The sequence below is a fragment of the Cryptosporidium ryanae genome, assembly GCF_009792415.1.
Source record: "Cryptosporidium ryanae isolate 45019 chromosome Unknown contig_5, whole genome shotgun sequence".
NCBI classification, from domain to species: domain Eukaryota; phylum Apicomplexa; class Conoidasida; order Eucoccidiorida; family Cryptosporidiidae; genus Cryptosporidium; species Cryptosporidium ryanae.
Window position 1 is genome coordinate 121127 of NW_027125531.1, and position 21413 is coordinate 142539.

Below are 21413 nucleotides of genomic sequence, written 5' to 3' on the forward strand. Positions count from 1 at the left end.
AGCCACCCTCTGTCTCAAACGCAACCTATTTTGCTTCACTTCTATCCCTTATTTAATTTACATTCAGCTGTCTCTCCTTTATTTACATTATTACATATCACCTAGAGGGGCCCTTCATCTATACAAGTCTATATTCGTTGCTCCCTTGGCGCCAAAATGTTGTGTCCGAGTAAAAACAAGGTTAAGTTTGTTTTGAGAAGAGGGGAGGACAGGTTCAGCGAAATCAACGGATCCACACAAATGGATGGCATTCCGCTGAACCTGGTTTCCTCCTTACTGCATTCCATCCCAATTCACATTTATTCGCTCAGACGCGTGAACAGTTTGGCGGAAACCGGTTTACTCACATCCCACAAACATGTAAAATTTAAAAAGGACACGGCTTCTTTCTTTTCCGCATACTATGAGCATAAAACACCCGGCTTTGTGTCGCGGACTCCCTCCTCTTTCACCTCTCTTGCTTCATTTACAGAGGTGCAAGCAATATATAAAATCACAAAACACGCTTTCCCGCCAAAAGAGCAGTAACCAGGTTAAAATTTTCAAATAACGGTTAAACTGCACTTGAATAAAAGACACCGGGCTGAATAAACTAATTTTTTACATAAAAACAAGTTGCCTGACTGGATCGTTTCCTCCCACTCTACTTTGTGTGCATTTTCGTTTACAAACACGCGAGCATAACCAGATACTGCTTGTTTCGAACAGGCTTAATATTCACACTTAACTGAGCGAAAATGGACTATGCTGATGGGGAGCGCAATTTGGAGAAAGGTAGGTTCTTCTTTTTTCTGTTTTGTGTGCGACTAGGAGGTTCGATCTTGTGGAAACAAAAGGGAGGACACTTAGCTTACGACTGATAATTGTAAATTCCGCGTCCTTGACTCTCCCTCGTTTCCAAAGTCTACCTCTCACAGCACAAACTGTTTTTTTTACTTGGACAGACATTAACTGACAACACTTAGAAAACTGCGATTCAAGCAATATACCGACGTATGACTTGGATTACATAGACAATATCTATGCTGCAAAAAACCTAGGAGCTACTGGAAAAGAAGAATTGGCCTTAACGAGGAAGTCTCACGAAACAATATTCTCAGTAAGTTGGCTTTTCGTATCTCAAAGTTTCTATAAATAAGGTCACTATTGTTAGGGATGGATAAATGAAATGGTGTCTCCTGAATTGCTAGAATACTATGAAAATGAAATAAAATCCCTCTGTTACTCAATAAACAAGGAAAAACAAAGGCAGGTCATAATGAAGAGTGAACGGAGCCACAGTGACATTACCGAGAGAATTGAGAACGACTTGATAAACATCCACATATACAGATCAAGCTGTGCAATTAGAATGTATTTGAGACAAAGAATCTTGAAAATATCAGAGTATCCCGATTTCTCAATAGCGAATTCAAGGCTCCAAGGTGAAAGGGAGGTAACTGAAACGTACGACGAAGGTTATACGAACGGAAACGGAGGATCTTCTTTTTCTAACATAAGTGAAGAAGAAGCAACTTTTGCGCTAAAGCTCTCAAAAATTCAGTGGAGATATCTGGACGATGTGGTTTCTAAAATGAAAAACACACTGGCATCTGACAACAGTGTCCCGATTCCCGCCCCTTCTTTCCACAGAGTTGTCCGTTTTCAATGCAAGGATTCCGTTGATAACGCTCATCTAGAACTCGGGTCTCTGCGTTACAACCCATCCGCAACGCAATTTGAGGACTGTCTGTACAATAGTAACTCAAACGACGACATGAAGGGTGTTGTGGATTTTCTAGGAGTCAGCTCCGATTCGCAAAATGAAGCGGAGCAAACGATAGACATTCAAAAGGGAAGGATTTACACATCCAAGTACGAAGATATCAGGAATTTGCTTGTTCAAGGTCGCGTGCAACTCTGGCCGTGGCCGCCTGTAGCCACAAGCAGAAGCTAACCAGTCACTTGGAGTTTCTAATACCCCCTCCCCTTTCACAATACACACCAATTCAGTCCTTGGCCGTTGGCAACTTACCTCCTTGTTCTCCACAAAATGAGTCTATGAGAGCGCCATGTGGGGTCTGGCGGCGCGACACTTTTACTTAAGATGCAGGAATAATTGTTAAATAGAATTTTAATTCAGGGATTTAAAAGGAATAACCGGAAGAAAAGGCAAGTGCGGATAACCCAACGAGTACACGAGACCTCGATCTTTCCGGACGTAAGATAGGTTGCGACTCGGTCTAAACTCCTGTGTATGTGTGCATAAACGGGGATTTCGAGTAGAATACGCATAACGCCGAGGGTAGCACTTTGATGTGTTAGAAAAGAAGAAAAGCGAAGTGGACACGGGGAAACGAGATTCGCGAAACTGACTATTTGGTTATTTCCTGATTACACCGCTCTTCGGAGACAAGTAAAACGAACATATAGGTTGAGAGGAGTAAAGCAGCATGTACAGGGAGCAGATGTCCTCACTAGACTCCCCGGAAAACAGCAACATTTCTGGGGGAATTGGAGGAGGTTCCGGTTTTTCGAGAATGGACAGTGCTCGTTCGAGCTTGAAGTCAGGTTCGATGCCTTCTGTTGTGGGAGGAGGGAGATCAGTGGAGTATGGTCCGACAGTACAGCAAATACTGGAAACATACGAACAACTAAGAAATAAGGCGCAGAGTGTAGCGAAGAGGAAACTAAGATCATGGGAAAACGACTTTTTTTTGCTCTCCTCTTTCCAAAAAGTCTCTCAGCCAAAGGAAATTACAGACAGACTTGAAAGAAACATACGTTATTTTCTACTAAACTACATAGTAATTGTTTTCGGAATGACGTTGCTGTCACTAATGCTTAATCCTGTTTCGCTTATAATAATTATACTGGCCACCTTTTCGTCAGCTTTTGTTGCCTCCAGACCGACGGACGTGGTGGTTTTGCCCGGAGACAATTCGCTGAGTAAGAGAGCCGCTCTTTACACAGTAGCTGCGATTACAGCTCTTGTTATTCTCACGTTCTCAGGTACTCTTTTGCTGACTTCTCTGGCTGTTTCAATCATTCTCGTCATCATTCACGCATCCATTCATGTTGGCAAACCCAATTACGACCAAGTCACGAGTTTAGACAGCGAGGTTTAAATTAAAGCATTTACGGATACAATTAGCATATAGTTAGTTACTAAAAAGAGTGAGAACTCGATTGCAGCCGTATCATCACTGCTAACAATTTGAAGCCGTATCTAAAATTTCTCTTGTACTCGCTTAGATACTATTCTTAAGTGATTGTAAACCTTTCCGGGAGGAGTTCCCAAAATAAGACTGCAGATGGCGTCTCTCGCTAATTTAATATTCTGAAAAGCTCCCATAAGATGCAGCTTTTGTCCGGCCAAAACGATCCTCGTCCTGGTTGAGTTTTCAATCGCGTATTTTGTCTTTCCCTCTCTCCCAGATATTCTACCTATACAACGAGACAAGTGAGCTCCGGCAAGTCTTTTCACATCCTTGATCTCAAAACTCTCTACATACAAGTCATCCAAACGCAAAAGAGCTATTGCGTCTTGTAACTCGAACCCAAGAATAAAGGCCTTTATAAAGTCGACTCCCTTCTGTAACGCACCTATATCCGTGCAAGCAGGCCCGTACTTAAGTTCCACGCACCTTCTTTTCGGATTCATCCTGACGTGCAGTCCCATGTGCTCCACCAGCGGGGTAACTATATTTATCCACTGGCTCTTGAGCGGAGTCATTCTATTCTCGGGAACCATTACCCTTCTTATCTCATTGCTTCTGTCCACCTCGCTCCCCGCTAAGGGCTTAAAGTAGCTCTGAGTAGCCTTCTCCTGGCTCTCACCGCACAGCCCCATATCTTGGTCACCCTCCTTCCTGTCTATTTCCATTGTATCTGACATCCTTTCCCCTTAATCGCCACTATTCCTTCTCGCTGTCAGACAGAACTCAATAAGCCCGATCGTGTCTTCCTTCTCCTCAGCTCTATCACTCCGCGTCACATAAACCTACTGACTCAATGTAGGCGCACCCTTCCACTACTTCCGTCGTACACTGGTCTCTCAATAAACTGCGTCTTGAAAAAATACACCCATGTACCGTATGTCCAACTCTACACTCTCTCCAGACCTAACCTGAGTTTCGTCCCGCTGCTCCTTCAAACAACGGCCGCTATCACGTTAAAATAATCACGAATCAGACAAAACCTCCCCTTGAATAACAAGTTCTCCCTCGTCATCCTGCATAGCCCTCCGGTCAAAAGTAACTTTTGAGCGGTGGTGCAGCGCGCCGGCGGGCTCGCTGGGATTTGTGGTGTGAAGTCGGGGTTCTCGGGATGAATGGCAAGAAGCGTTTAGTTGGAAATTGAATTTGACAGACGGTATTTCTACAGGAGGTTTGTTTTTCAGTCGCTGCGATGCTTCTGCGGTCTGTCCCTCTCCGCCCTCCCGGTTTCCCGCCCCAATGTAGCTTTGAAGACTCTGCGAAGACTTGAGTTTGAGCTCTGGTCGGTTTCACAGCAAGCTTAGCCTCTTTTCCGGTCCTCTCCCATTCCTGCTGTTTCTCGATGTCTGTGTTTCCGCACAAAGACTGGTTTTCCTGTCCACACGTGTTCATGACAGGTGCGACGAGAGCCGATCATTGCTTCTCGTATCCAGGAGCGAGGGAGCAGGTAAACGGGAAACGAGGCAGGGTTTTAACAGCTGGTGGACAATTAGGGGACTGGACAAAAAGAGGGGGACTTTGTGGTTGCGGATGGCAGTCCCATGTTTGTCTACCTGCTTCGCGGCACAGGACTGCTTTTGGTGGAACCCTGGAAGAGGTTTCCCAGCGACCAGCTCTGAAACACAGGATGTTGGAGTCCAGACACTTGTTTTCGAAGGCTAGAAGTCGCTTTTTTCCGAAGAAAATTTTTAAAAAGCAAAAAGTTCTTCTGAGCAAAAAGGGAGCCAAATCATTCTAGGCGTAAAAATAATTTACTAAATAAACCCCACTGGCAAAAAATAGCACGGCCACTTAAATAATTTTATGTAACAAAAAGCTTCATAAGTACGAAACAACTCGTCAACAAAGGCTATTACTCAGGTGAAAGACGAGCTTAGCACGAGGTACAATAAACAACCCGTAACTTCCTACAAATCCAAGTAGTAGTAGTTTGAGCAACACAAGTGAGCGGATACACTGCAGAATTTGTTTCCAGGGGGATGCAGACGGGGAATTGAGGACAATTGGTGGCAAGGGTTGGAATCAGGTGCGCGAATAGGTATAGGTCGCTTATATTCATTCGTCCGCACTTGAGAAACAAGCATTTTTCCCCTGTCCTCTTAGATCTCCACAAATCCGGCCTATATTTGACTAAGAAACGAAACAAAAGCCCGAGTACGGCACAGTACCAATTCAACCAACTAATCTGGACACGGGAGAAATTGAGTCTATTGCTGTTTTGTCTACAGGTAACCCCAAAATAATGTTCCCCAGAAACGGTGACTATTCTGAATACTCGCTAATACAAACGGAAGAAATAGTCAAGTACTCGAAATGCGACAAATACGACAAAGTCAGACGCAAAGTGCTGGATATGCTTGATAAATACGATATCCCAAACCTGCAACTTGTAAATAAGAAGCCTAACAGAGTTTGCAGTTACATAGACTTGAAAATACTTCTGCACGGCCAGTGCCCCAAGGTGGAACTGTGGAAGCAAGATTCATGTGGGGAATTTGAGTTCGAGGACTTGAAGGGTGCGGACGACAATTTGGAGAAAATAGAGAGGAGGAAACTGATAATGTTTTTAAGGAGACTTTTTGCCATAAAAATATACTCAAAGCCACAGCTAATGAGAAGAAACGTGGTTTATTCGTTGAACGGAATAACAAAGACTCAGCTGCACCGTGTCGTGAACGAGATAAGAATACTCCAGGACCTGTCAAAACACGATCCAAACAAACACTATATAGTGAGGCTGCACCAGGTACTTGAATCCAGCAAAAACAACTTGAATTCTGGCAAATTTTACTTGATATACGACTTTTATCCGCTGGGACCGACAATGGGTCCATACTCGAGATACAACCACTGGCATGACATTGGCGGCAAACCGGAAACTGTTATTTTGGTTAGAAGTGCCGATGACTTAGAAAATAACGGGAACGAATGCGGCGATAACGAGTTAAATTCGCCATTCAAAATCGGAAACAAGCTAGTTTATGTGCCGAATCCCAGATTAAGGGAAATTGGAGAAGATGGGATTAAACACTTCGTTTACTGTGTGGCCACTGCTCTTTGCAAACTACACGAACTTGGAATTGCGCACAGAGATGTTAAACCAGACAACCTGCTTCTCGCCGAGAACGGCGACATTGTACTTATTGATTTCAACTCGGCTGAATACCTCATTGAGGGCAAATATGTATCTGGAACTGAGGGAACGTATGCGTTTTTTCCACCAGAATACTGTAAATTAAGTTTCTACTCCGACGACGACAACAATGACGGGAACGCTAACAAACTTCTGGGACGTCCTGCGGATATGTGGGCGCTGGGAGTCACTGTTTGGTGTTGGTTGTTTAACGAGCTTCCCTTTCAAGGGAACAACATCTTGGACTTGTTTTCCAACATTGCGAAATGTGAACTAACAATTCCAAACAACCCCAGTTTTTCGAGCGAAGGAAAAGACGTTATTCTCAGTCTGCTCAATCCAGATCCGGAATCTCGCTGGACTGCTAAGCAGTTGCTTGAGTCAAAATGGTTAAATAGCGGTGTTAATTGCAGGCAATGCCGCTAACTATGGGTATTAAATGATTAACTGTTCACTTAAATATGTTACTCAAAGCACCATGTCGCAACTATCCTATGGCATTTACCTCTGAAAATAGCATATTGGATTACTTCCAAAGAAACTCGCAACTTACGTATCCACAAAACCTATTGGGTTACCTGCAAAGTTGCTTTTCTTAAAGTGAATAATGAAAAGATGTTTGCGTCGTTTTACTTTTCCTAAACTAGAATCGCGAAATGTTTCCAAGTAGAGTTAGACGTGTTTATTCTAGATGTTTATCTGCCCGTCCGTTTCCACCAGTCTCGGCCTTCCCACTCGCTCCCCCGAACAAAACCCGACCTTAGATTCAAGACCGGCCGCGTCGCAGGAGTGTCCAAGGTCCGCTCCCGAACACGCCCTGTTTTCTGTCGTGTATCTAAGGCCGCACTGCGTGCGGACAACCACGTACAAGACTGCCATCACCGTGCCCCGAGGCGGACTGCGTCCCCACTAAAGCTGAAATATCTGCCAAACGCAACCCGCATTTGTTTCTGCCGGTCAACGTCTTACTGTCCACTTGGAAATTCGGCCTTGCATGCATGCGTGGTATTGCACATCTGCATGTGCCGGAGTTGCATGCGCATGCTGAGCGAACTGGATCATTCGGCGTGTGGTTCGGAGCACGCAGACTGGGGCGTTCCGCATTCCCCTGACGACTTCCGGCCCGAGTCGGCAGTTCGGCCTGCCTTCCGCCTCTTTGCCTTAAAGAGAGAAGAAAGAGGACAGACGAAATTTAGTTGTTCTAATTCCTGCTAAAAAGATAGTTTCCTAAAATTATAATTATATTTGTGAAAACAAGGCCGCTTTGGCTAGCGCCGTTTACCCGCAGTAGCCTCTAGTTCCTGTTTCACAGACTCCGCCCCGATGAAAAATGAGCCTCGTGTCTAACCGCTACTTACTTGTCTTGAATGCAACCGTCTCTAGGATAGTATTTTTGGAGGAGGTCATGCTTGATCTTCTTAAGCATGTCTTCAGGGAAGGTTCTGAGAAGCTCCCATGCAAGATCGAGACTTTCGAATATATCGCGTTTCTCGTACGGGCCTTGGGTGAGGAACTTGGATTCGAACTTGCTCGTGAATTCGAGGTAGAGGAGGTCGTCAGAGGAAAGCGCCTCCTCTCCGACGACGGCCATCATCGCTCTCGTGTCCTGACCAATGGCGTAATTCGCGTAGAGCTGGTCGGAAACGGAGGGATGGTCCTCTCTGGTGTGTCCAACGCCAATACCAGACTTCATAAGACGAGAAAGGGAAGGTAGAACATTAATCGGTGGATATATCTGGCGATTGTAAAGAGCTCTGTCTACAAATATCTGTCCCTCCGTGATGTAGCCAGTCAGGTCAGGAATCGGATGCGTGATGTCGTCATTGGGCATTGTCAATATTGGGAACTGTGTGATTGAGCCGTTCCTCCCCTCAATTCTGCCCGCCCGCTCGTAAATAGTTGAAAGATCCGTGTACATATAGCCGGGATAACCTCTCCTGCCCGGAACCTCCTCCCTGGCGGCGGACACCTCCCTAAGAGCGTCTGCGTACGAACTCATGTCCGTCATAACTACAAACACGTGCAGGTCCTTTTCATAGGCAAGATACTCCGCCGTGGTTAAAGCAAGACGCGGCGTTAGAATCCTCTCTATTGTTGGATCATTTGCCAGATTAAGGAAAAGACACACACGTTCCATTGAACCGTTCTCCTCAAAATCCCTCCTGAAAAATCTTGCAGTCTCCATGTTAACGCCCATTGCGGCGAAAACCACCGCAAAGTTGTCATCAGAGTGATCCATTACATCTTTCCCCGACACCAAAGACGCTTGACGACATATCTGAGCACCTATTTCGTTATGCGGAAGTCCCGCCGCTGAGAACAGCGGAATCTTCTGACCCCTTACTACAGAATTCATAACGTCTATTGCCGATATTCCCGTCTGAATCATTTCTCTTGGATGCACCCTGCAATACGGGTTTATGGGGCTGCCGTTGATGTCAATGTAATCCTCGGCGAATATTGCCGGACCGTTGTCTATTGGCTTGCCGCTCCCATTGAATGTTCTCCCCAACATATCCTCCGTCATTGGCATGCATAACACATCACCACTAAACTCCACTCTACATGACTTGTTGTCTATCCCTGTTGTACCTTCGAACACCTGCACCACCGCTCTACTTCCCTTTACTTCCAAAACCTGGCCTTCTCTCACGGAACCATCTCCCAATGTTAACCTAACTATCTCATTATACTTTGGGAATTTAACATTGTCCAAGATAACAAGTGGACCCTGCACTCCAGACACCGTTCTGTACTCCATTCTCGGTTCTATATTGTAATTTCTGGTCACCGCTGCCACATTGGCCTCACAAACCTGACTTGAGTTTGCCATTTTCGCGTCTATATTCTTTTAACTCGCCTTTGTACTTTTCTTGTTCTCCAACACTGTTCTCGTGTATACAGACTGCTCCCGATACTGCTCTAATCGTTTTGCTAGTATTATATGTCCTCGCCTTGGTTCGACTTTTAATTAATAAAATAAAAAACTACACTGTCGCTAAGAAACAAGAGGAAACGAAAACATCCGTTTATTTTGTGTTTTATGTTATCAAAAAAAAAATTTCCCTCCAAAACCAAAAAGCTTTTCCCTCTTGTTTTTATATTATTTTTATTTAATAATGCCTGTCACGTATTTGTTTACCTGTTTAACCAGGGCCTGTGATCCCTTGATTTTTAATTTACCGCAAAAACCAAAGCCCTATTTCGCAAGCCTATTGCTATTTAAAATAAACTTAATTCACGCTGCCTGTATTGTATCACCCCTTCCTATCTACTAATCGTATTGCCACTGCCTATTGCCCTAATCTATTATTTACTATGGTACCTTTCTATCTTAAGGTACTTTAAGTTACTATACAGCAATACACTCGCTCCTCATGCACCGCCCGCCCTCTCGCATGAGACATACTGGCGGCACAGGCGGTAGCTCACCGAAGACAAGTCTTGGGCGGGCGGCCAGGGTGATTTGAATTTAATATTAATGGAAAGTGGGTCTTGCCCATTAAGGGGATTTGAATTTCGCCTCGGCTCCGTTGCCCTACTCGGCAACGATCACTTGAACATTTTTGGTTTATTTTTGTTTATTCAAACAAAAATAGACAACCTGCGCGACATACTCTGTTGTACTGAGCTCGGCCAGCAAGCAGATTTCACCGGCGAAGGACATTAAAGATGCCTCCGAAGTCCAAGGGCCAGACTATCCAACTGAGAGACCTGCAAAGAATGGTGTACGAGAGTGGTCAGTTGATGGACAACATTTTGCCGTCTCAGAGTCAGGGCTTAGAAAGGACAGACAGTTACTCGTCTAACAAAAGAGGAGGCGATTTTGCTGGGAATACAGGTGGTATCGGAAAAGCAGGTCATGACAGATACAATTCGGTAGACGAGAAGGTGCTTTACGAGGTTGAGAACACAGATTGGAGGAAGGGAAGAGACAGCGCCTGTGACCTGCCGTCCGCCAATTACGGAAAGTCTAATTACACCAGGAACAAGGAAAGCAGATACAAGAGTGAGATGGAGGATATACTGGAAAACACAAACTGGAGAAGTGATGTAGGCAGAACGAGCAGCACCAATTCGGGTTCTGACAGGCACAAGTATGACTGCGACAGGGAGGCCGATCTGGACTTCAGGAGAGAACCCATTTCAAGAACCAACTCGAGGAGCAACAATCCGGACCTGAGTCCATCTTCCAACTACAACTGGCGAGACGCCACCACCTCGAACCAAGAATCGTCTTTCGGCCCCGGAGGCGGCAGATTCGGCAGAGAGAACAGCTACTCCTCCTCAAAACCGATAATTGACGATAGACCCGACTACCTCAAGAACAGATTTAGAAAGGTTGTAGATAGCTCCAGCCAGGACTCCTCGAGTGGCGGCGCCAACCCGCCTCCCCACACCAACTCTGCCAAAACCCAGACGCAGCAGAAACCGGCCGACGACTCATTTTCGGTCCCGGCCTCCATAGACAGATACGAGAACCTAACCAAGAAACTGGCACAGACCCAGTCTCAGGCCCTCAAGAGCGAGAAGAAGAACAAGAACAGCAACGCGAATGCCGGTGCGGCCTCTGCACCCAGGAAAAGCAACCTCCAAAAGGACTGCAAAAAGCGCGAGGGACCAGAATTCGACTTGGCCTGCTGGACCGTGAAAACGGAGCGCAACATTCTGGCGTTTGAGAAGGACCTCTGGGTTTGCATTACGGGCGAAGACCCTGTAGAGAAGATGACCCCCAAGAGCTCATTCTCCCCGGGGACGTTCTCCCCACCCGAGGAAGGCCGTGTTGTCGACTTTATAAGCCGTATCGAAAGCACCTTTGACGCCTCTGACCTGAGCACTCTGACACTCGTTGCGAAGCTATCTCACGTCGTCACGATTATGTCCGCCTCCCTGCGCTGTCTGCCGGACGTCATCTTGCTCGTTCAGAGTCTGTTACCCCTGTTCAGCAATCTCATCGAGAGGAACGTCGCCGGCAAGGACCTCGCCGAACTATATGTTCTCATCGAAACCCAAAGGATGGCATTCGCCATCGGAAACCCCAAGGTAGACAGCGTCACAGGCCTCGTCGAGGGTCTGTGGCTGGCACTGCTCAAAACGAGAGTCATACGGAAGCAAACCTTCAACTCATGGCTCAACAAGACCGGCTCCCTTGCCGAAGAAAGCAAAATGGGAAGAAAAAACGCACTCTTTGAGGTAAGTTCTCGCTGCACAGTTAACTCGTTCCCCGCCCCTGAGTGGCGCCCTGACACTCTGCGTCTCGCGACCGTGCTCTCAATGCCGCCTTTCCTTGCGGGCCACATGCGGACATGCGTCCGCTCGCTGCCTTGTGTGTCCTAGGAGGTGGCCGGCCTGATCCTATATAGCCCTGCCTGTCGCCGTTTGGCTGTTGGTCTCCGCATGCCGGCCGATACGCAACTTGAAAGTTTTAGGTCATGGAACACCAAGGAGACTGGAGGCTTCGCTTCGCCGCTGGTGCTTATGTACCATGTGGCGCCCGCGGCCCGCAAACTGGCGTCTCCGTTGGACGATTGTTTTGTGGCAAAGGCCCTTTCACACAGGACCGGATTCTTCCGGTGGACCGGGAAACGTCGGCAGGACGATCGGGTCGCGACTGGAGTGAGTTCGGCGTCTGCTGGCGCGAGTCCGGGAAGTAACGAGGTCTTCTTTGAATCAAATTAACTCGTTTTCACGCTGCTACAGCTGACTGCATTTTTTGACTGGCTGAATCAAGACGAAGAAGGCCCGTTGGAGGACGGTGAGGGGTCTGAGGATGAGTTTTAGTTCGTGAGTAGCCTTGGGACAATAGGCGGACATTTGCGACATCGCAGCAATGCAGCTGCAGGAGAAGATACAATATATGGTTTTATTCTGAATCAAATATACCAGCTTGTCCATATTCACCAAGGCAAAACAGCAAGACTGATTTTTTTCCACTTTACCTACGTTTCGAATATTTACGTGCTTAATATTTGCCTATATAATATGTAATATTCCTTGACGTTCCTCAGTAGAATCTTATACTTATAATTTTATATAAAACGAGTTGCTGGTGTATACTTTGCCTTTGTTGAACATTTTGTGAACACTAAATCAGTAATTCCGTATTTTTCCCGTATCCATTCGAAAACACTCACAGAGACACTACTAACCAATATATTTTAGCAAAATGTCTTGGTGGACATTGACGTAATAATGTTTTATGTATTTTAGCATGGTGGGCTTTAAACATGCTAAAAATTCCTCTGGTAAATATGCACGAGGGATATTTGTGTGCAGGCCAATTTAATAGAAAATGCAAGTGTAACAAAATATACATGCAAGGTTTTGAGAAATAATTTATATTTAATATGTAATTGTAATTGAGAAACTTCAATACACTGCTTATTTTTGCTGGAATTTCGAATAAATACAGCCGTTAAAACACCAACCACGTCAAGCTCCGTGAGCCCCAGGGTTAACTAAAAACTAAAGAAGGCCATATTTCACAAAAGCGATATTAAAGCAAAATGAGCGCAGATCCCAATGCCATGCTTAACTACAATGCTGAGCTCGTCAAGTGTTTGGAGGAGCTAAAGGAAAAAAGAGACGAGGTTAACAGACAAATAAAGAGGGAGGAGGAAGACAAAGCGAAAATACAAAGGGAACTCGGAATATTAAATGAGAGATTAAAAAGAGTTTCCGAAAGCTTGCAAAGAAAAACCATTGCTAGAGCAGAATACGACAAAACTATACAGGAAATAGAGGGTGCCTATTCCAAAATACTGGAATCCTCTCAAACACTTTTACACGTATTAAAAAGAGAATCCGTTAATCTGTCAAACCCGAAAAAAAGAGTGTAAGCGCCTTTTCGCAGTCCCAATGTAATCCTCCTCTTAATTTCACTTGGTTTTTGATAATCTCCAAATTCACTCTCGTTTTTCATGCTTCGCCCTCCATTTGGTTGCGAAAGACGCGCCAAGTGCTTTAAATGGTGAATCCCAGTGCATGTTATTTTGCAACTTCACTTCGAAGTCCTCAATCCAAAACACACAGGCAAATTTAAACAAAGAGCGAATCAAACCTGACAGGGTTGATTCATATACCTTATTTTCAATTCAAATTTAAACTGAAATTCCCACTCCATATATCTCTAAACAAGTCACAAAGCTGTTCTTCACCGACACTCACGGGATTGTTTAGTATAGAATAATCGTTCATAGAACGCTTAACCATTCTACCCACACTACTTTCATAGTCGTTAAAATTAATACTTGACTTAATTTCATTCTCGTCCTTTCCTAGTAGTTGAATCATACTTATGTCGTCACTCTCATCATTAATGGAATCAAACCAGCCATTGTTATGGTAATACAACACCGAGCTGTGGACTTCAGACAGCGACTTCGGTAAATGGAGGGTGGTTAATATGCTCTCCAACTCGCTCACAAAAAGATGTATTCTTTCCGCATCAGAGTCGCTTTCTTGACACAAACCAAGCTTATACGATAATTCAGATATTGCTTTCCTTGTTTCAACACAGTTTTCTAAATTAAATCCAATAACGTGTTTAAGTACAACACTATCTATTAAACCATGCGGAATCGCAAATACCTCTGATATGCTTCTAGTTATAACAGTGCCAAGTCCATAATCAGTTGCGGATATTGCCATCCCGGCTATGCAAGATGACTTATGTAAACACTTCAACAAATCAACATCTCTATTTACTATATACTTTTTCAAACACCTGAACAAAATTTGTATTGACTCACTAGACAAACACCTTGAATATGTATTTGATAGCTTGCTTATATGGGATTCAACTCCATGCAATAGCGCCCTTATTCCGGTTATGGATGCTATAAATAACGGCATGTTCGATATAAAATTTGAGTCTATGATCGCTATATCCGGCAAAAGTGCTATTCCCGACACAACAACCTGCTTTCCGTCATTATTTCTCATGACCGCTGTTGGCGTTACCTCACATCCCGAACCACATGTTGTTGGTATACATATCAATTTCTTTATCAAACTTCCCCTATTGTGTAATAAAAGTCGCTTTGCCCTTTTGCTGTCATTTCCAGCATCCACACCCTCACCTTTGTCAAAATCGCTGCTATTGCAGCTGTAGTCCCTTCCTGTCGCCAACGAACGGAGTGTTGTAGTCGGATCCTCATATAGTACTCTAGCCACCTTCGATATGTCCATACAATGCCCGCCCCCTAAACCAATCATACAATCAGGTCTGAACGACTTCATTTGGCTCAATATGTTGCTCAAGGCATTCCCATCTGATTCACACAATGACGATATTTCACTTTTAATGCCCTTTTTCGATAAATACCCGCATAGCCTCATCGCCTCTTTCCTCAAGGGCAGTGAGATTATTATTATCGTCTTCTTTATCCCAGAATCAGCCAAGTCGACCAATACCTCTCTAAAGCAATCATCGTTAAAGTATATCACAGGGGTTAATATCAGCATTTTATTTTGGCTATTTATCACTCTTGACCTATTCAGCGTTCCACAAAAACGATAGTCAACTCCGTGTCTGCTCTCCCCTCCCACGAAATGCTCGCCTTCCTATATTCTGTTTGTCTGTTTATGCTCCGCTTCAAGAACTAACCACTTACTTGTACTCTACTGCACTCCACAACTATTCCTTAAATATTATTTGCTATTGCTGTAACCTTATGTATTTTTTCCTTTCCAAAATCAGACCAAAAACAAACAAAACATATGCTATGTACAACCATCCTTTGTTACATTTTCTCATTTTGCTACTGCCAGTTTTTTAGTGCATGCATGCATACATGTGATTGGTCCTTACGTGTTTCGGTTTTTCATACTAATTACCGGAAAAGGCGCCCTTGTATACTTAATGGAAAAATTATTAACCAGGGAACAGTATAAAACAATATATATTACACTATAAATAAATATAAGCACATATACATTGCTTTGCAAATTTAACTTGATTGTAAAATACAAATTATTAATACAACATATATATTATATTGACAGCAATTTAACGTAGCAGAGAGTTGCACTCTTTTTCTAAGTGGCTCTAACCTATGAATAACAAATGCTAACCTTGGTATAGGTCTCGTATGATTAAATTTGTTGAACTTTTGTCTGGAGCATTCTCAGCATACTTTTTTTTATGCACCAAATGGTCTGCTTTCTACAAATACATTGGACTTTTTACTCTTGAAGTTCTATCTTGTATTGCTCTCGTAGTGCTAATTATTGCTGAAACCAAAGTTAAAAACGAACCTTTAATCTCGACTGTTGCTATAATATTCTATTCGCTCATTATTGGAATTATTGGTGCAATTTCTATATTCATACTTTCTTTCTTTCTTGGTGCTTTTATATTTGATTATGGAACTTTGCTTATCTCCTCTTTTTTCACCTTCACCATTTTTAAGACGTGCGTTTTTACTGGCTACACTAAAGTTATTCCCTTAATTGTTAACAGGTAAGTTTAGTAACTATATCCTAACATCACGATCGCGATCCTCAAATATTGTGTTCTATGAATCACTTAAACTAGTATTCACATTATATATGGGAAAACAACTAGACTTGATATTTGAACTATTTATTCTATTAAATATATATACAGTATTCAACACGTTTCCCAAATGATTAAATCAGTTTATGGGGTTTAGATGAGGCATAATTTATTTATAAAGTAAATTATGTGAACATTATGTGATTACTTTATAATTGATACTTATGATGGGATTCACAAATGATAAACTAGTTACTGTAACAGAAAAATTAATAGTGAAAAATCAAGTCAGTTAATCGCAACAATCAATAAAATATTTAAATAATTTACAACCAAATCATTGTTGTCATCGTCCCATTCACACTAGAATTGAATACAATATTATTTACTTACGTGTTATTATTTCAATGTTTCTAACTATTTTTCTCAGTTATTTAGTTCCAAGTTGTGGTAAAATTGCTCCTCTCTACTATTCATTACTATTTTCATATTTTTCTTCTTTTTCTGTTATTATAGAAACCAAATATGACATAATTAAATGGCCAGATTTTATTGTTTCTGCTGCATTAATAGGGAGACTTATTGGTGTTATATATAAATCCGTAAAAACATATAAATTAGAAAGTAATGTTGCAAAATCATCCGTCCTTATCAAGAAAAATAGTTAATTTTTTTTACTTTAATTTTCACTTACTAGAATATTTTGTTTTTATTCTCAAACGTGCACTTTAATTGTTGATGTACCACTTTTTTTATTTTGAAACTGCCTCCTTATTTACATTATTCCTCCTTTATTAATATTAACACACCTATTTGAGACTTTTATTTCCCTTTTTCGCGTATGGATGGTACTCATCACATGAATGAAAAAAACCATTTTAATAAACAGTAAATTACTTTTACCACTGTAAAATTTTTAACCGACATTTTTATCTATTTTATTCTTAATCTTTAAAAAAACATTTGCACAGAAATATACGACATGTTGCTTATATTATTATACACTTTTATTACTTAAACCAAACATATATAAATCCTCAATTTCCTACCAAATCAATTTTCTGGGTACCTTACATAACCATTATAAGCATCTATATATAATTGTCTTATTTCAGATAATAACGGGAATCTAGGATTCGCACCAACACATTGATCATCCAAAGCTTGAAGACTCATTGAATCCAATCTTGACATGTAAAAGTCCTCCTCTATTCCATGATCCTTAACTGATAATGGAACATTTAATGCACTTTTTAAATTCTGAATATTATTCACAAGTATCCTTATATTTTTGCTCTCTTGATCTAATCCCGGCTCAAAAGATATATCGCCTGCTTTTAAATCAAGAATGCCAACCAATTGTGCATATCTGCTTTTCGCAATTGGGTATTTATACTGTGACAAAATAGCCTGCTTCGTTGGCTTGTTTGATGCATTGTATGCTATTATATGTGGTAATAATATTGCATTAGCTATACCATGTGGAATATGCATTTGAGCACCAAGTTGGTGAGCCAATGCATGACAAATCCCAAGAAAAGCATTCGAGAACGCCATCCCTGCTATTGAAGATGCATTGTGAATTGCTTCTCTTGCACTAATGTCAGAATTTAAAACGGAGTTTGGTAAATGTTCAAATATTAATTTCATTGCTTGGATACACAAGCCATCTGTATATTCGCTTGCATATGTTGCCACATATGCCTCAAGAGCATGCGTAAGTGCATCTAAACCAGTGGCTGATGCTAAGAATTTTGGCATTGACAGCACAAAATTAGCATCAACAATTGCAATATCTGGTGTTAGTTTGTAAGATGCTAATGGATATTTAATACCCGTTTTGTTATCCGTTATAACTGCAAATGGTGTCATTTCCGCACCTGTACCAGATGTTGTTGGTATACATATAAATTTACGTATTTTAATACCAACAGGTGGGAGTTTTACTATTCTTTTTCTTATGTCCATAAATCGTGTTACTACTTCTTCCCATTTAACTGACGGATGTTCATACATTAATCTCACTAGTTTTGAAGCATCCATTGGTGAACCACCGCCAAAACCTATCAAACAATCTGGTTTACTTAGATTTAATCTTTTAACGACATCCTTAACGGTCTCTACATCTGGTTCTGGTGGCACCTCCGCGTAAATTTCTGAAGAAATACCAACTGATTTAAGGCCTTGAACTAATGTCTCCACAAAACCAAGATCTACCATTACACGATCTGTAATTATAAATGCCTTTCGTAAATTAACTTCTTTCAAGTCTTGTAAAGCCTCTTGCAAACAACCTCTATTGAAGTATATTGCAGATGGAACTTTAAACCATGATACATGGTCCCTTCTTTGAACTATCTGTTTATAATTAAGTAAATGCTTCACTCCTATTCCTTCTGCAGTCGATGTGTGACCCCATGATCCACACCCAAGTGTCAATGATGGTGTTTGACGGAAGTTAAACATTTCGCCCATTGCACCGTGAGCTGCAGGCATACATACAAGCACTCTTCCAGTTGGTATATTTTTCTGATACTCTGATATCCTCTTTTTTCCTTCACTTGTATTTGGGTCTGTGTAAATACACGATGTGTGTCCTAAACCACAAAATTCAACTAATGACCTTGCTTTATTTACCCCTTCCTCAAAACTGTTAACTCTTATTATTGATAATACTGGACATAATTTTTCGTGTGATAATTTTTCACTCATGCCAATTTCTTGAATTTCTGCTAGTAATATTATTGTATCAGATGGAACATCAATTGACGCCAATTTAGCTATCTCTAAGGCACTTATACCCACTGTAGTTGGATTCATATTACCGTTATCATCTATTAGCAGATCGCCCAATCTTTTTATTTCATCCTTTGAAGAAATTATATGTACTCCTCTATTTCTAAATTCCGTGACTAAATTATTGTATACAGAATCCAGCACGACCAAACACTGTTCTGAAGCGCATATTAAACTATTGTCGAACGACTTTGATAATATTATCGAATTTACTGCCATTTTTATATCAGCAAATTCATCTATTAACACTGGTGAATTCCCTGCACCACCACCCAATGCAGGTTTACCACATGAATATGCTGCTTTAACCAGTGAAACTGATCCTGTTGCCAATATTGCTGACACTGTATTGTGGTTCATTAAAGCATTGCATAATGAAATACTTGCAACATCAATCCATCCTATACAATCCTTCGGTGCACCTGCCTCAACAGCAGCATCTCTAATTATCATCGCTGCTTTTATAGAACTTCTTGCTGTTCTTGGATGAGGTGAAAACACAATACAGTTTCGCGTTTTCAATGCAATTAGCGACTTAAATATTGTTGTTGATGTTGGATTTGTACATGGCGAAATTCCTGCCAATACACCAAGTGGTTCAGCAACAACCTCAATACCACCAAATTCGTCACTTTCAATAACACCAACTGTTTTTGTGTCTCTATATTTGCTGTAAATATTTTCAGAAGCAAAGTGGTTTTTTATTATCTTGTCCTCCAATAACCCCATTTTACCGTCTTCCAAAGCCATCACGGCGAGCTCATATCTTGCGTGATTTGCTGCCAATGAGGCCCTCTGAAATATATGATCAACTTGCTCCTGTGAAAGTTTCATAAACTCCTCTTGTGCAACTTTAACCTTTATTTTGTTTTTTAAAGGTCATTTATCAAGTAAATATTTTCAATAATAATCAGTGTTTTGTTTAAGTTACTAATTTTATATTCATTCATTCTAACTTACCCTTTCAAGCAATTCATTTAATGAATCAACCGAATCTACAAGTTTTCCAATACTTTGTGTTATTTCTGGAACATAAGTACTCATTTTTTCCTTGTAATATGAAAAAACTGTTATTAAATAACTAATGTGTTATTGATATTCTTATTTTATTTTTGTTCTATCAACTAATTGTTTTTATTAGTTTAATTGTTTTTTATTCGACTTTGAAGCTTTTGTGGTCAGTTACGTGCAAAATTGATAATAATGCATGCAACGCTCGTATTTTCGTGGAAAAAATGACGTGTTAAATTTTTTACTTAATTTTTAAAGATTAAACTTAACGTTTAAATTAATAAAATGTTTTATTATCCTCAGATACCAACTTCTTACCGAACACCCCTTCATTGGCTTCTTGAGAGGAGTTAACGAATAAATAAAACCTCAAGTTACTTATATTTAAATATTTTTTTCACAAAATGGTGTCATAACTTACATGCAAGTTTTCTCCCACGTCATTCATTACTGCTACACCCCACTTAAGTCACCGGTAGAGAAATAGTCTAATAATCTATAAAAAAACTTGGCGGTGTTGCATTTATACATTATTTATTTTTCCAAAAAGTAAAAACATGGTTTTAATTAATACAATATATATCATTTAACTTTGGCTTCAATTCTTTGCAAGATTATTTTAATTTTTATTTGGATCTTAAGTTACTTTTTCTGCCTTGGCTACCAATATATTTAGTGGGTTTAATGTCAAAAACACACTAATTTAAGAAATGAAGGATTGTAAAATATTACTAGTTGGAGTTGGTGGACTTGGAAGCGAAATACTTAAATGTTTGTTGTTTTCTGGGTTTAGAAAAATAGACATTGTTGACAATGATGTGGTGGAAATTTCGAATTTGGCGAGACAAATTTTTTACAGGGAGTGCGATGTAGGTGAGCCAAAAGCAATAGTGATGGCGAAAAATATTCAGGAATTGTTTAAATATGACAAAGAGTTGAAAATAACTCCTTTCAAAGGCGAAATTGAGGACCTAATTACTAACTCCACTATAAACATAAACAAATACGAATTCATACTTTCTGGGTTGGATAACATTCAAGGAAGAAGAGTACTAAATGCTGTTTTATTTCAAAACGCAAAATTAAAACATGAGACAGGGGATGAAAAGACTCAAATATTTATAGAAAGTGGTACAGAAGGTTTAAATGGACACACTAGAGTTATTATTCCAAACTTTACTTCATGTTATGAATGCACATTAAATTTAAATACAGAGGAAATGAATTTTCCTCTTTGCGAGATAAAAGAGTTCCCAAGAACTTCACTTCATTGTATAGCGTACGCTATCTTTGTTTACGAACAGCAAATAGAGGATGAAGCAGATCTAAGTAAAAATGGAGGTAATGTGGAAAACAAGATGGAAAAGCTGTCAAAAATATACAATATTGCCTTAAATCACGCGAATTTTTTTGGAATTAAGGGAGTCACTTTTGATTTGACAGAGCGAGTTGTGGGTTCTGTTGTTCCAACTCCTCTTTCAACAAATACAATTGTTGCTTCTTACGTTGTTTCTAAAATAATGAACATAATTTCTTCTCCAACAAATAATTGCTGTAAGGATGTTTATACTTCAGACGATTTCACAAACTATTTCCTTTATTATGGTGAGTCAGGTATTTATTGTTCATCAGCTAAATTGGAGAAAGAGAAAAACTGCGTTTTTTGCTCTATATAAGAGTTTAATATCTACTATTACATTTTAACTTAAAGCAAACACAGATTAAAGGAAAAACAATTTTCAATTAAACACTTAATTTCATTGATTCCAGTTGATCA

At 40.9% G+C, this 21413-nt stretch overlaps 11 protein-coding genes across 11 annotated transcripts; 7 read left to right on the forward strand and 4 right to left on the reverse strand.

The window, feature by feature from the left end:
• Window positions 1-1168: 1168 nt before the first annotated feature.
• Window positions 1169-1936, forward strand: FG386_002710 (uncharacterized protein; the record flags this gene model as incomplete). The annotated part of the gene is made up of 1 exon (XM_067342159.1): window positions 1169-1936. One exon carries the CDS (start codon window positions 1169-1171, stop codon window positions 1934-1936), a length of 768 nt encoding a protein of 255 aa, XP_067197764.1.
• A 511-nt stretch (window positions 1937-2447) lies between these two features.
• FG386_002711 (uncharacterized protein) lies at window positions 2448-3107 on the forward strand (the record flags this gene model as incomplete). Its single annotated transcript, XM_067342160.1, has 1 exon — window positions 2448-3107. The coding sequence occupies one exon, from the start codon at window positions 2448-2450 to the stop codon at window positions 3105-3107; it is 660 nt and encodes a 219-aa protein (XP_067197765.1).
• Window positions 3108-3208: 101 nt separating this feature from the next.
• Window positions 3209-3865, reverse strand: FG386_002712 (uncharacterized protein; the record flags this gene model as incomplete). Its single annotated transcript, XM_067342161.1, has 1 exon — window positions 3209-3865. One exon carries the CDS (start codon window positions 3863-3865, stop codon window positions 3209-3211), a length of 657 nt encoding a protein of 218 aa, XP_067197766.1.
• A 1574-nt stretch (window positions 3866-5439) lies between these two features.
• FG386_002713 (protein kinase) lies at window positions 5440-6756 on the forward strand (the record flags this gene model as incomplete). The annotated part of the gene is made up of 1 exon (XM_067342162.1): window positions 5440-6756. One exon carries the CDS (start codon window positions 5440-5442, stop codon window positions 6754-6756), a length of 1317 nt encoding a protein of 438 aa, XP_067197767.1.
• A 928-nt stretch (window positions 6757-7684) lies between these two features.
• Window positions 7685-9163, reverse strand: FG386_002714 (vacuolar ATP synthase subunit b; the record flags this gene model as incomplete). The annotated part of the gene is made up of 1 exon (XM_067342163.1): window positions 7685-9163. One exon carries the CDS (start codon window positions 9161-9163, stop codon window positions 7685-7687), a length of 1479 nt encoding a protein of 492 aa, XP_067197768.1.
• Window positions 9164-10002: 839 nt separating this feature from the next.
• Window positions 10003-12111, forward strand: FG386_002715 (uncharacterized protein; the record flags this gene model as incomplete). The annotated part of the gene is made up of 3 exons (XM_067342164.1): window positions 10003-11210; window positions 11277-11523; window positions 12031-12111. The coding sequence occupies 3 exons, from the start codon at window positions 10003-10005 to the stop codon at window positions 12109-12111; spliced, it is 1536 nt and encodes a 511-aa protein (XP_067197769.1).
• A 725-nt stretch (window positions 12112-12836) lies between these two features.
• Window positions 12837-13169, forward strand: FG386_002716 (uncharacterized protein; the record flags this gene model as incomplete). Its single annotated transcript, XM_067342165.1, has 1 exon — window positions 12837-13169. One exon carries the CDS (start codon window positions 12837-12839, stop codon window positions 13167-13169), a length of 333 nt encoding a protein of 110 aa, XP_067197770.1.
• A 250-nt stretch (window positions 13170-13419) lies between these two features.
• FG386_002717 (NAD dependent dehydrogenase of bacterial origin) lies at window positions 13420-14796 on the reverse strand (the record flags this gene model as incomplete). The annotated part of the gene is made up of 1 exon (XM_067342166.1): window positions 13420-14796. The coding sequence occupies one exon, from the start codon at window positions 14794-14796 to the stop codon at window positions 13420-13422; it is 1377 nt and encodes a 458-aa protein (XP_067197771.1).
• Window positions 14797-15422: 626 nt separating this feature from the next.
• FG386_002719 (uncharacterized protein) lies at window positions 15423-16497 on the forward strand (the record flags this gene model as incomplete). The annotated part of the gene is made up of 2 exons (XM_067342168.1): window positions 15423-15793; window positions 16260-16497. The coding sequence occupies 2 exons, from the start codon at window positions 15423-15425 to the stop codon at window positions 16495-16497; spliced, it is 609 nt and encodes a 202-aa protein (XP_067197773.1).
• Window positions 16498-16882: 385 nt separating this feature from the next.
• Window positions 16883-19669, reverse strand: FG386_002720 (acetaldehyde reductase plus alcohol dehydrogenase of bacterial origin; the record flags this gene model as incomplete). The annotated part of the gene is made up of 2 exons (XM_067342169.1): window positions 16883-19483; window positions 19586-19669. 2 exons carry the CDS (start codon window positions 19667-19669, stop codon window positions 16883-16885), a joined length of 2685 nt encoding a protein of 894 aa, XP_067197774.1.
• Window positions 19670-20346: 677 nt separating this feature from the next.
• FG386_002721 (ubiquitin-activating enzyme) lies at window positions 20347-21312 on the forward strand (the record flags this gene model as incomplete). Its single annotated transcript, XM_067342170.1, has 1 exon — window positions 20347-21312. The coding sequence occupies one exon, from the start codon at window positions 20347-20349 to the stop codon at window positions 21310-21312; it is 966 nt and encodes a 321-aa protein (XP_067197775.1).
• Between the last annotated feature and the right edge of the window lie 101 nt (window positions 21313-21413).